The sequence below is a fragment of the Pimephales promelas genome, chromosome 25 (genome assembly GCF_988280905.1).
Source record: "Pimephales promelas chromosome 25, fPimPro1.hap1.1, whole genome shotgun sequence".
NCBI classification, from domain to species: Eukaryota; Metazoa; Chordata; class Actinopteri; order Cypriniformes; family Leuciscidae; genus Pimephales; species Pimephales promelas.
The window spans coordinates 19,815,811-19,828,985 of NC_142793.1; the positions used below are offsets into that span (position 1 = coordinate 19,815,811).

The window sequence follows — 13,175 nt, forward strand, 5'->3', positions numbered from 1 at the left end:
AAAATATTCTTCACAACAAGTGTTGCTATCTGCTTTACGTTTTTTCAGCGTGCTTTACACAGGAAACGTGCGTCGTGTCCATGGCAACCGTGACACAAATGGCGTCTAGGGCGCCTCAACGATGAGATTTGCATCAAAAAGTGTAACTGTTTAACTCTACTCGGGGCAATATTCATTTTAAAATACTAATTTTGCACAATACGCTGTTTTCATTGGGTATTAAAACAAGGCATTCTCAACTAACCAGCGGTGTTATGTGATATCTTGTCAAGCGCTTGTAAACGGTACTGTTGTTTAGTGTTGTTTACGATGACTTAATGACCCGCGCGCACTAGCATTGCTCTGAGGTTCGGGAATGCAGGTGAGTGATCTGGCTCAAAATTTACTGCTGCTTTGGACTACGGTTACAGTCTAACATTACCCAGTTAGTTAACATGCCAGCTTTCTGATACTCAATACCCGTTAACCTTCTGCCCCTTTGTTTGTATTTAACACACTTTTTTTCTTCTCTTATCATGTTGAACAAAAGAAACCAGATGATTCATACGAGAGATTTATTTTGCTCCATCTTCAGCATTATGGTTTCCTCTCAGGTAAGTCATTGAAGTCAACCTTTGGATGTGTTCAACCAGGTGGCTTAGTAGATTTTCTGTGTTCACCAATATAGCATTACATGTTATTTTTCTGTCTGTATACATAGACAATGGCGTCTCTGTGCATTCTGGTGTCCCCTTCAAAAGAGAGTGGGAGGAAAACCAAGATTCAACTTCCTCAGACACGATTAACTCTCCATCTGAGAGCAATGACTCCAACCTAGAAGAGGAACAAGACCAACCCAAGCCACCATGTCAAAGTATGTATGTAAAACTGGCTCTATTGACCGCTCTGAATTATGGAATCCGATTTTGCTACATTGAAAATCATGTTTTGGTAAATTATAATTATGATATACAATGTAATAATCATGATATAACAACAACAACAAAAAAAAAAAAATCAGAATTATGACCTACTAAGTCATAATTGTGACGTAAACCTTTCCACTAAATTGTTATAATTTCAACTTTTTATGATACACAATTTAAAAAAATCATAATTTTGCCATTTCGAGCACCGATGGTGTGGGACCCTCTTGGAATTGCTCTGTTTATTATTATATTTTATAATTTCAACATTATTTTGAACTGATGAGATCCTAATAATTATGAGGCAAAATTACGAGATTTTAAATTTGAGACTTTAAAATGAGAGTTGGAATTTAGATAAAAAGCCCTAATGGCTTTTTTAAAATTTCATAATCTTGATTTATGTCATAATTTTGTCTTTTTACCTGATAATTTTGACTTAGTTAGTTATAATTATGACTATTTTCTTAAAATGAAGACTTTGTCACTTTTGAATTTTATCTTATAATTATGAATTGGTACATCTTATTTTTTATTTTTTTTATTTTTTCCCCCTTAGTTTTGACTTTATTTTATGTTGTCACAACTTTGACTTTTTAATCTCATAATTTTGATTTAGTTTGTAATAATTTTGACTTTTTATGTAATGATTTTGACTATTTTCTCATAATTATGACTTTTTATGTAAATCTTGACTTTTTATCTCGTTATGACTTATTTTATATACTTTTTTTTGTAATTTTTTTCATTTTATTTCATGATGCCATAACTTTGACTTTTTCATAACTATGATTTACCAAAGGATGGTTTGTGTTTCTGATGTGGTGAAAATTTGCTTCATAAAGAAGCATGAAATGATATGTCAATTTAAATATTGTAGCGTACAATACTGAATAGAGCTGATCTTATGTAAACATGCCATATGCTGTGACATCACCATTGCCACCTAAATTGTCCCATATATTTATTTCTTACAAGTTGCCACACAATACGTAACACTTGAGTCTAACCAGTTACATCCCATTTGAAATTCATTGACTTTATAAAAGATTCAGACACTAGGAACGCATAATAGTTTCAGGGAGCATACGTGATGTGTCTTGGTTACATGGGGGATGTGGATAATTGTTGCTGGTGATGGATGCTTCTCACATGTCTTTTAACTACAGCATGTCTGTTGGCTAATTGATTTTGCATTAGGGTGTCTGTGTGTTTCTTTTTTTCAAGGTTTTTTCAGCTTAGACAAAGTTCTCAGAACCCGGCAGCTTGTTTTTGACTTTGATGGGGAACGGCCCATTCCACGATTAAGGGACCCTTTGGACCTCTTCACAATCCCATCTACCTCCTGTCCATTCCAGGGCGTCCGCTGGCCCATAGAATGTGAAGTGATCTGTGACAAAATAAAGCATATAGGTATCAGTTCAGCTTTTTCAAAAATAAAGAACTTTTTACACAATTAATACAGTATGTTGTCAGACTGATACTGCATCTGTAGGGATTCGTGTGAAGACACTTTTTTTCTGTCAATGCAATATGGGCATACAATGAACTCTTTGATGGTGGAATTTTTTTTTTAAATTTGCGAATTAAATTTTTTTTTCAAAATTTTTTTTTTTTTTTTTTGGAGAGAAAAGTATAACATGAAAACAATCCTAAAAGCCTATTTAAAAAGCCTATTTAAAACAAAAGGAACACATAATCTTTGACATAATCTTTTATTATTATTCCTTAGAAAAAGCAGAAGTAGTTTTGTTTAATATATATATATATATATATATATATATATTATTTTTTACATTTCTATGCCAAATTAAAGTCATGTTGTGTAACTAACATGCAAGAAAAATGAACAAATACCACATACTTTGATATTTTTATGACAAAGACAAGTTTATTTCAGGTTGTAAAGTGTCATATAGACTCTAATTAATGACATATGAATTACAAAATTACATTTTGCCATACATATTTGACAATAACAAAGTTTAAGTTTCACCTGTTTTAAACTACACACAATTTTGCTGTGATTCTTCTAGTCTCTTAAAAGGTCAGACAATTAATTTCGCCCCCAAACCGATGATAATTATGAACAAACAATTCATGATATTTATTTCATTTTATTTTTTAATGAATTCAAAATTAAGATAAAGTTTCACCCTTTTGAAACTAGATTTTTAATCTTAATTCATAAATGAGGGCTTTAAACCCTCCATTTCTTATATATCTTTTGAAAACCAGAATGGGACCCCTCAGAGCCGGAGGCGTTCTATCAGCCAACAGGTGAGGAGCAGACTCCCATGCCAGTAGGAGACGTGAGAGGAAACACTGTCTACTGCATAGACCCAGGTAAGAAAAAGATTTTTCTCATTGTAAAAACTTCTAGCTACTTCCACAGTTTGGTTTTTTAGCCTAACTTCTTTGTTCACCGCACCATTTTAGCCAGGAAAACCTTCTACTTCACCTACTCTCGTGTGGGTGGGAGCAGAGGACCCATTGAAAGTGCCACATCCTGTGCCAACCATCAGAAGGAGCCTACGCTAGCATTTGAGTCTCGTTTTGAAAGTGGAAACCTACAAAAAGCAGTGCAAGTGTGAGTCATACAGCCATACATTACTTATCTGTCCTTTCAGAGCCTGTATATCTTGATATAATGTAAACCTTTCTGATCTATGTTGCAGTGGTCAGTATGATTATGAGCTGACTTTGCGTACTGACTTGTACACCACTAAGCACACTCAGTGGTTCTACTTTCGGGTGAGGAACATGAGGGCAGGCATCACCTACCGCTTCACCATCATCAACCTGATGAAGTCCAGCAGTCTGTATGGTGCCGGTATGCGCCCGTTACTCTACTCTGAACACGCTGCCTGGCTGAAGAGGGAAGGGTGGCATCGAGCAGGAACCAACATCAGGTGACATAGTGATTTGTCTCTCTCATTATAATGTTTTGTGAAGACACAAAAAGTTGTGGCTCAGTTACCATATTCTAATATGTACATGATAAATAAATAGATATAAATATATATTTAAATATAATACATTTATTAAATACATATTTAAATAAATAATTATTTTTTTAAAAACTAGATGGAAGCTCATTTCTACCCCATAAAAAAACAAAATCGTGTTTTCATAGATCATAATCATGACATAAAAAATTATTGAGAAAAAGAGTTGATATTATGAGATACTTAGTCATAATTATGAGATTAAAAGTAAAAAATCGTGAAAAGTGGAAATTGACAAAAAGTCAAAATTATAAAATACTAGATAAACAAATAAAAATTGCGAGATATACCCCTGGTATATAGACACGGCTTAAGTCTAGTCCCAGACTAAAATGCATGTTTGAGCTGTTTTAACTGAAAGCAACTTGTACTGACATATCGTAAAATATTTGTTTTAAGAGATGTTTTGTCTCAAGATTTTTTTCTAGGGCACGTTTATAAAAGCTACTTAAATGTCCTTTGAACTAATGCTAAATCCTGGCTTAATCTAAGCCCTGTCTGTGAAACCAGGCCACCAAGTCATAATTATCAAACAAAACATTGGAATTATGAGATAAAAAGTAAAAAATATGAGTTATTAATTCATAATTATGAGATAGAAAGTTTTTGTCATAATTGACTTTTGTGTCAATTTAGAGTTTATCTCATAGTTATAGAATAGATACGCATAGTATCTCTTAATTTAGACATTTTATGTAATAATTTTGACATTTCTATCATAAGTATGATTTAGTATCTCATAACTGTAACTTTTTTATCTCATAATTATGATTTACCAAAGCATGATTTTTCTTTTATAATATCAGGTCACTTAAATGATTCGACCCCCTTTATGCACCCCCAAAAAATAAATTAAGTGAATTTTAATTCTGAAATTACAAACATGCTCATCAAACATGAGATGTATTCAAGTCTCTGTATGTTGAAATGGCTTTTTTAAATAAATAATAGATCTAGGCCAAAAACATCTGTGTGGGTGTTATTGACCCAACTGCTGTCTCGATGTCTTTTAGGTACTACAGAAACAACCTTGAGCAGGATGGTAAAGCGCTGTACTCCCTCACCTGGACCCTGGAGTTCCCTTATGACGGTGACACCTGCTACCTGGCCCATTGCTACCCTTATACATATTCAAACCTTCAGCATTACCTGCATGAGGTCATCTCAGACCCTGTCCGTGCAGCGTACTGTAAACTGCGGGTACTCTGCCGTAGTCTGGCGGGGAATGCGGTATATGTGTTGACTGTAACATCACCATCCAGCAGCTTAGCAGAACGGAAAGCCAAGCGGGCAGTGGTCGTGACGGCACGGGTGCACCCAGGAGAAACCAACGGCTCTTGGATGATGCAGGGCTTTCTGGAGTTCCTGCTGAGCGACTTGCCTGACGCTCGTTTGTTGAGGGACATTTTTGTCTTTAAGGTGAGGGAAGGAGGGCAAGGCACTGATGGAGAATGGGTTTGAGAAAAAATTCTTCACAAAATGTAAACAGTTGGATTACCACAATAACGGATGTTCTGGCTGCAGGTTATACCGATGCTAAACCCTGACGGTGTGGTGGTGGGAAACTACCGCTGCTCACTCACAGGCCGCGATTTGAACCGAAACTACCGCAGTCTGTTGCGCGACTCTTTCCCCTGTATTTGGTACACTCGCAACATGGTGAAAAGGTGAGTGATGATTGTGGCACTCTTTTAGCATGCTAATGTGACGCATCTTGTGTAGTGAAGTCACTTTCAAAGCATGTTTTCTGAGCTTTCTGTTGGTTGGCACAGCGACTTCGTGTGACCAACTTGGAAAAACGAGTGGAATCTGCATGAGGAAATCTTTCACTCTCACACTAAACACACAGATTCCTATGGGAATGATTGGATTTGGCAATGGTAAATGTGACCACACTTGTACACCTGGTTAATTTGATGATCCCATAGGTTGCTTGCCGAAAGAGAAGTGGTGGTCTACTGTGACTTTCATGGTCATAGCAGGAAAAACAATGTGTTCATGTATGGATGTAATGATCGGAAAGATGCCTCGCGGTGTCTTCAAGAACGCATTTTCCCGCTTATGATGAGCAAGAATGCTAAAGACAAGGTTAGCTGTGGCCATCATTGTTGTAATCGCATGGCATATACATGGCATACATTTTGAATGAATGCTTTTGTCTTTTAGTTTTCCTTTAGGAGTTGCAAGTTCAAAATGCATAAAAGCAAAGAGGGCACCGGACGTATCGTCATGTGGAGACTAGGCATTAAGAACAGCTACACAATGGAGTCTACTTTCGGAGGCTCAACATTGGGTATGTTCTTCAAGTTGTAAAAAAGTTGTCCAACTCTTATATATTTAAGGTTTGCAGACTGTTCCCTGTGTTTTGTATTCATTTGTAGGGGACAGGAAAGGAACACACTTCAGCACGCAGGACCTGAAATCAATGGGCCATTGCTTTTGTGACACTCTGCTTGACTTTTGTGACCCCGACCCAGCCAAGGTGGCCTGTCTTTGAGCTTTACTCATTTTTAATATTGCATAATTGATTGGAAAAAAAATCCATTTAATACATTTTAAACAGACTAGACACTGTCTGGAGGAGTTAGGGGTGTTATTGAGACAAGAGGTCAGACGGAAGCTGGGAAGAGAAGTGGACTCTTTGGAGGATCTGTCTGCCATTGACATTGAGTCCAGGTAAAAGTGCAGTCAAATAAAAACTATTTGAAACATGTTCCATTCCAATATTTTTCTTGTGAACGTTTGATAACTCTGTTGATATTATGTGCAGCACAAGTGGGTCAAACAGTACCGAATCAGATGGACTTCCTGTTCATCTTTTAAATGCCACAAACAAGGTGCAGTATGCCGCAAACCCTCTCAGTGACATCCTTAAGACGATTTTTCTCAATTTTCCTTTATTGCTCTGTGGTTTGTATGACAAAAACAGGGAAAGAAAAAACAACTACGAAGCCGTAAAGAAAGGAACAGACTCCGGCAAGAACGAGTACGGAGTGCAGGACCCACAATTATTCACGGGAACATCAAACATTTGGTAGGTCTTACTAAATCTGCATTTTTATAGGTTATTTCGAATTGATTATGATCTAAAATCTGCAAAATACACAAACGTTTAGGTAAAATAATCACATTTATTTATTTAAAGGTGTACAATGTCACATGTTTTTTAGGCCAAAACATTTTTTGTCACATACAGCAAATAGCTGCCTTGACCCTGAACACACTGTAGACACTCTGTAGACACCCCAAGCTCCATAAACGGCAACAAAAACAAACTGGGCCAACCCGCACCATGAAACATAACAAACAGTGTTCCAGCAATTACAATTCTTACACATAGCCTCTTTAAATAAATACATGTATGCATTGACATAAATAATACATGTATTTGATAAGTTTAATTGCTTTTAATCATATTTAAAATGTATTTAAAAGTATACGGTTTCAATTAGAAGTGTAATCATTATAGCTGTATGCCTTTCTGAAGGATCCTGTGCCCTCAAGGGAAGATGCAGTCAAAGTGAGACTCCAAGAGAAAACTATGGGCCACATGAAGGACACTAAGAAACAAAAGGTAATGAATCCACATTCTTTGTGTGCGTATGGTCCAAATTTGATCAGCAAAAACACAAAAATGGGTGCTATATGATGTAAAATACCAAAGAAATAGGATTTAAACTCAATAAAATGGATAAAACCATGTGTTCTCTGTGATGTGTAGGTGCCAAGTTCAGTCAGGGCGAATCAGACTGTGAGGTCTTGGATCCCTCATCCCACCACTCGCATAGGTGTTGTAGATCATGTTGCAGATCTTTGGGGGAACAGACTAGATAAGGTAACTGATCTGAATAGATATTTACATTTAAGGCTTCAAAATAAATAATTTGACCATCAAATAATTTAAGATATGACTGAATACATGGAACAACAAACAAAAAGATAGCCTATTTATTCCAGGTTGCTCCTGCCACTAATTTGCGAAATGGTTTTTCATCTTTTCAGCACTCTGTTTCAGGTAGATGCACTTAAATATATAAAAATGAATCATATGCTTTCCTATCCATCAAGAGAAGTTCATGAAGTCTGTTTTTTCCCCCTGAATTTTTCAGTTGATCCTGGGGACAAAACGAATCAGCACACTACCTCATCTGCCCCCCTGGGGCAATTGCAACGGCAGACCCTAGTAACTGGAGGTCCTAAAAGATGTCCGTCTGTACCAGCCTCCAGAGAAAGAGCCTTGACTATACCAGTCCAACCGTACACAATGCACTTCTACCCCGATTTCAGACCCCAACCACAAATCAAAGGTATATCTTTTTTTAATTACTTACAGGCAGGTTTTCATCAACATTTTGACCACACTGATGACATCTTTATCATTTTGCTGTCTCACAGAAAGATCTCATTTTTCAGACATTATGCAGAGGAGGTAAGTAGGCTAACTACATCACATGACAGCAAATTACACTTCACAGTGGAAGTGGCGTAATAATAATACCAGAACTACCTAGTAATTCTTTTTCTTTCTTTTTTTTTGAGTGTGTAATACATATATTATTTACATAATTTATTTATTTAGCATAACATTTATTATATAATTCATAATATATAATGTAATTTTATGTACACACTACTATAATAGTATACATGAATTTAGATAAATAATCCATACATTATATATAATTTTATTAATAATATGTCTATTTTTATAAATACATAATTATGTAATCATGCATGCATACAAATAATGTCTATGTATGTGTGTATAGAAATAATCTCAAATATAAATATATATATATACACATACATATAAATGTGTGTGTATATATAACATTATATGCATACACAATTACATTATATTATTGTATAAATTATATTATGTATGAATTATTAATGTAGATTTAAATCCACAAACTATACACACACACACACACATATATATGTATATATATATATATGTATGTGTGTATATAACATTATATGCATACACAATTACATTATTTATATTATTGTATAAATTATAATATGTATGAATTATTAATGTAGGTTTAAATCCACAAACTGTCTTGAAACATTAAGATAATAATAAATAAATATAAAAAAAAATATGGACTTTTCCCACAGTCAACAGAAACTCAGGCAGGAAAGGCAGATGCAAAAGACCCAAATCCCTATCAAACACTTATTGCCACTAGACAACATGGGAACATTGAGGATCAGTCATAAGACAGATGGACAAGGTAAATATTAAGTATTTCTTTAAAAAAAGACCATGTCTGATATACTTGGACAAACGTAAATATGTAAAATTTAGACTGAAATATTAATTTAAATAAAGCCTCCAAATGTTTTTGTCAGTGTATTATGATACTTGTAACCCGATTCATGTTACCATATGCTGTGGCTGACCTTTCATTACCAGATAGAGAGCAGTCCAAGAGGGCCGCTGACCAAATCAGGAAACAAGATGGCTCATGTATAGTCCCTGACCTGCACAGGTTTAACTCATTATTTTTCTGGAGGTTTGCTTGACACCTCACACAGACTGCAGAATGTCACCAGCCGTTCTTACCGCTGTCATTGTGTGTTCCTCTATAGCGATGCTCAACTGTTTGGGAACCAGGCTGAATTCAGAAGTCTGAGGTTAGGGAGGCTGCCTAAAGGAAGCAAAACTCGGTTTTTTGGAAGAATTTCTGCTTCTACAGAAAACCTGAGTGAGCAGTGAGGAGAGGTATGTCGCAAAAAGAACATTTGTACATTTTGCTCAATCGTAGCAAGTTAACTCATGAGTTGATTTCCTTGACAAGGTTTCATCTGCAGTTCCCTCAGAGTCCATGCAAGTGCACGACGAGTCCACTTCCACAAACATCTCACACGCAGAAAGTCTCAGGAAAAGCAGGTCAAGCCATGCAAAAGCACATTTTAAAGCCAAGTGCCTGAATACAGAATGTAATCATATGTCATTCACCATTTAATTTCAGTTCAGTGCAGTCCATCATTTTCTATAAGAAAGAAGACTAGAAAACAAAGACTTTTCTTTATTTTGTTTTTACTTTTTTAGCCATTTTCTAAATAAAAAATAATAAATATAATCAAGTTATTCTGATATGAACTTCCCTTCTATTGAAGAGATGTCCTTTCTTATTTGAATATTCATATTCACGTGTGATGAGCATCATTTGTTCTTTTTCTTTTTTTAAGACGTGATTTCTAAGAAGATGATTTTTAAATTAAATTGAACATTTTGTTAAATTCAGCATCAATAAATAATACAATTTAGTGGTTTATAGCACTGGGGTGTGTTCTGTCTTTGTCAAAAAAAAGTGTTTTTGCCCACATACAAAATATAAAACAAGGCAAGATTTGTTTGTATAAAATAAGGCACCAAGACATCCGCATGCAGTAACAATCCAGCTCAATTACTAACATTGTCCTCTAGTGGTTGCCACTGCCATCTTTGTAGTCTTTTTTTGTCTTTTGTTGATTGATATTTAATCAAGTTAGTGCAGGTCTCATCATGTTCTTAATTCATGAATCCCATCAAACTGTCTCAAATGGAAGCGACTTTCGGTGTGTCTGACCATTGCACGCAAGGCAACAAATCCAAAAAGAGCCTGAAAAAAAACCCAAAACAGTTTTCAAACATTAAGTATTTTTTAAAAACAATTCCTTTGGAACATATTTAAAGGATTACAATTTCATATAATTACACAAATATATATATATATATACAAATTTATACCTCTGCAAAAATAAATAAGGCCAGTATTATATGAACTCCTCTCTCCAGAGGTTGAATGAGAACAGCCTCATTGAAAAGCTGGAACAGAATCAGAGGACACTGGAGTAGAAGAGTCAGGAGCCAAAATCCAGCTAATTCTGGAACCTATTAAAAAATAAAGGATGTTGGATTATTATGCAATCATGTAGATTATATTATATTATATTATACTTATATTGACCTTTTCTTGTAGATTTCCAATGTTGCCCAGGTAGAGTCTGATGGCCTCAATCAGAGTCATTAAAATAAGAATTGTGATCAGGATGAACTTGTAATAATCTGCAAGGGCTGGGTACTAGACGAAAAGCATATTTATTATATTCATATATATTTATTATGTTAATATGATTAAACAGCAGTCAATGGTGCCAGACTGAATTGTTAAAATATAGGTAGAGGAGAATCACCTTTAGTTGTAGCATCACAACCTCACTGATCCACCAGAAGGGAAAGAACCACATGTTAAAGTAAAGCGACATCTGAAGAGGCAGACTCGATACTACATCCTTATCTGTTGAATAAAAGTACAAAAAATGTAAATTACACCACACTAAAACTAACGAGCTGGCCATCTAGTCTATTTCTGTGAATTATAAGCACGTTAAAGGGATAGTTCACCCAAAATTCTGTCATTAAATACTCACCATGATATCGTTCCAAACCCGTTAGAATCTTACCGTTAATCTCCGGAAGTCAAATTAAGATCTTTTTGAGGAAATCTGAGAGCTTACGCAACTACCATTTTGATGCTTCAAAGTGTTCATTAAGAGATCAAAAAACTAATCTATTTAAAGGAGTAGTTCACTTTAAAAAAAACAACTTTTGCTGATAATTTACTCAATTTAATTGTCTTTCTTTCTTCAGTCGAAAAGAAATTAAGGTTTTTGATGAAAACATTCCAGGATTTTTCTCCATATAATGCACTTTACTGGGCACCAAACGGTTCACGGTCCAAAAGACAGTTTCAGTGCAAACTGTTCAAAGGGCTTTAAACGATTCCAGACGATGAATAAGGGTCTTATCAAGCTAAACGATCACTCATTTAAAAAATAAATAACAAAGTTTTATAAGCTCAAAAGCTTGCCTTGCTCTGTTTTGTGTGACTGTCCTGTTCAAACTCGTTCATCAAAATGAACGAATATTTTTCCGAGTCAATTCGTTCATTTTGATTAATGAGTTCGAACAGGAGAGTCACGAACGTGCATCACAGTACAGAGCAAGGCGCACATTTGAGCTTATAAAACTTAAACTTTGTTTTTTATTTTTTTTAATGAGCGATCTTTTAGCTTGATAATACCATATTCATCGTCTGGAATCGTTTAAAGCCCTTTGAACAGTTTGCACTGAAACAGTCTTCTTTTGGACCTTGAACCGTTTGGTTACCAGTAAAGTGCATTATATGGAGAAAAATCCTGGAATGTTTTCATCAATTATGGAATTTTTATTGTTTTAATTGTCATGTCTCAGGAGGTTAAATCAATTTATGAATGCATCTTCATAAACCGAGATAAATGGAATCATAAAAATATTTTAATTCCGTTTTTAATTTTAAAATTAAGACAAAATTTACTTTTTAGGTTCTAGGTTTGATAAATCTATAGTGAATCGCTCAATTCCTCAACAAATCGTTCAGATGTGACTGCTTTGTGAAAGACAGGTTCAACGGATTTATTCAAAAAGATCCGACTGAAAAGAACGGTTCGTAACGCTGACTATTTAGGTAACGTTATCGTTAGGCAGCTCGGTAGGTTCGAGACACTTCCACGGTTACCAACACCACTTAACAGTGCCAAAAAGCATTATTATATCAACAAATCAGGTAAGCAATATGTCATCTAACACGAGCTCAACACATAAGCTCGGCTAACCAGATGAATTAGCCCAACAGCTAGCAGCTCAACACAAACGTCACCGTCTCAACAACCCAAACACACTTACACTGGTTAAGGAAATTAGCGTGTTCTTCGGGAGAGGGTTGTGTTCGGCTTTGGTCCACAAACACGGTTCTGGAGAAATCTCCAAGCCGTCGCCGTATGGGTTCAGGCAAGTCCATGTTGAGAAGCAGAGACGCGAGTCCGTAGCAACGAAGGCGGATCTCATGCGGTTGCGACGGTCCAGCTGTGAAGGGGGTGTGCTTTCTCTTTTCACTCTCACACACACATAAAGACTTCTATGCTGAATTAACCCAGAGTGTATGATGAAGAAGGAAAGTAAATAAGTGGGTTTGAGTATAAATAAGTTAGATTATCTTTAAAATGAGTAGGCCTAAACTAGGAAGCCCACATAAGAAAGAAAATTGTCTTCGTAATTTGGACATAAAAAGTCGATATGACATATTAAAACATATTAAGTAGAATCTATTTGCAATTTTGACATCAAAGTAAAAAAAAATGATGACATATTTTGTCAAATGAAGCCTCAATAAAATAATTCATATATAATTCACAAAATTATAATTATAAATATTATAATTCAGAAAAG

General features: G+C 35.3%; 2 protein-coding genes across 2 annotated transcripts; one reads left to right on the forward strand and one right to left on the reverse strand.

Annotated features, from left to right (window-relative positions):
* The first annotated feature begins 67 nt into the window (after positions 1-67).
* agbl2 (AGBL carboxypeptidase 2) lies at positions 68-10,157 on the forward strand. Its single transcript, XM_089127714.1, has 24 exons — positions 68-361; positions 530-593; positions 701-853; positions 2,133-2,318; positions 3,144-3,251; positions 3,345-3,495; positions 3,584-3,817; positions 4,927-5,332; positions 5,438-5,580; positions 5,842-6,001; positions 6,080-6,206; positions 6,295-6,395; positions 6,477-6,589; positions 6,684-6,750; positions 6,843-6,947; positions 7,401-7,487; positions 7,635-7,748; positions 7,871-7,928; positions 8,023-8,220; positions 8,309-8,342; positions 9,038-9,153; positions 9,336-9,411; positions 9,512-9,644; positions 9,721-10,157. Exons 1-23 carry the CDS (start codon positions 356-358, stop codon positions 9,636-9,638), a joined length of 2,934 nt encoding a protein of 977 aa, XP_088983840.1. The 5' UTR covers positions 68-355; the 3' UTR covers positions 9,639-9,644; positions 9,721-10,157.
* Positions 10,158-10,239: 82 nt separating this feature from the next.
* On the reverse strand, positions 10,240-12,819 carry tmem17 (transmembrane protein 17). Its single transcript, XM_039658169.2, has 5 exons — positions 12,633-12,819; positions 11,102-11,205; positions 10,876-10,989; positions 10,656-10,799; positions 10,240-10,527 (listed from the first exon to the last, which is right to left on the reverse strand). Exons 1-5 carry the CDS (start codon positions 12,745-12,747, stop codon positions 10,429-10,431), a joined length of 576 nt encoding a protein of 191 aa, XP_039514103.2. The 5' UTR covers positions 12,748-12,819; the 3' UTR covers positions 10,240-10,428.
* Between the last annotated feature and the right edge of the window lie 356 nt (positions 12,820-13,175).

Coding starts and splice junctions, on each gene's coding strand:
- agbl2 (XM_089127714.1), top strand. Junction 854..2,132: donor ACCCAAGCCACCATGTCAAA/GTATGTATGTAA, acceptor CTTTTTTTCAAG/GTTTTTTCAGCTTAGACAAA. Junction 9,154..9,335: donor TCATAAGACAGATGGACAAG/GTAAATATTAAG, acceptor TTTCATTACCAG/ATAGAGAGCAGTCCAAGAGG.
- tmem17 (XM_039658169.2), bottom strand. CDS start 12,747: ATGGACTTGCCTGAACCCATACGGCGACGGCTTGGAGATTTCTCCAGA. Junction 10,990..11,101: donor TTGTGATGCTACAACTAAAG/GTGATTCTCCTC, acceptor CTTTTCGTCTAG/TACCCAGCCCTTGCAGATTA. Junction 10,528..10,655: donor CCTTATTTATTTTTGCAGAG/GTATAAATTTGT, acceptor GTTTTTTTTCAG/GCTCTTTTTGGATTTGTTGC.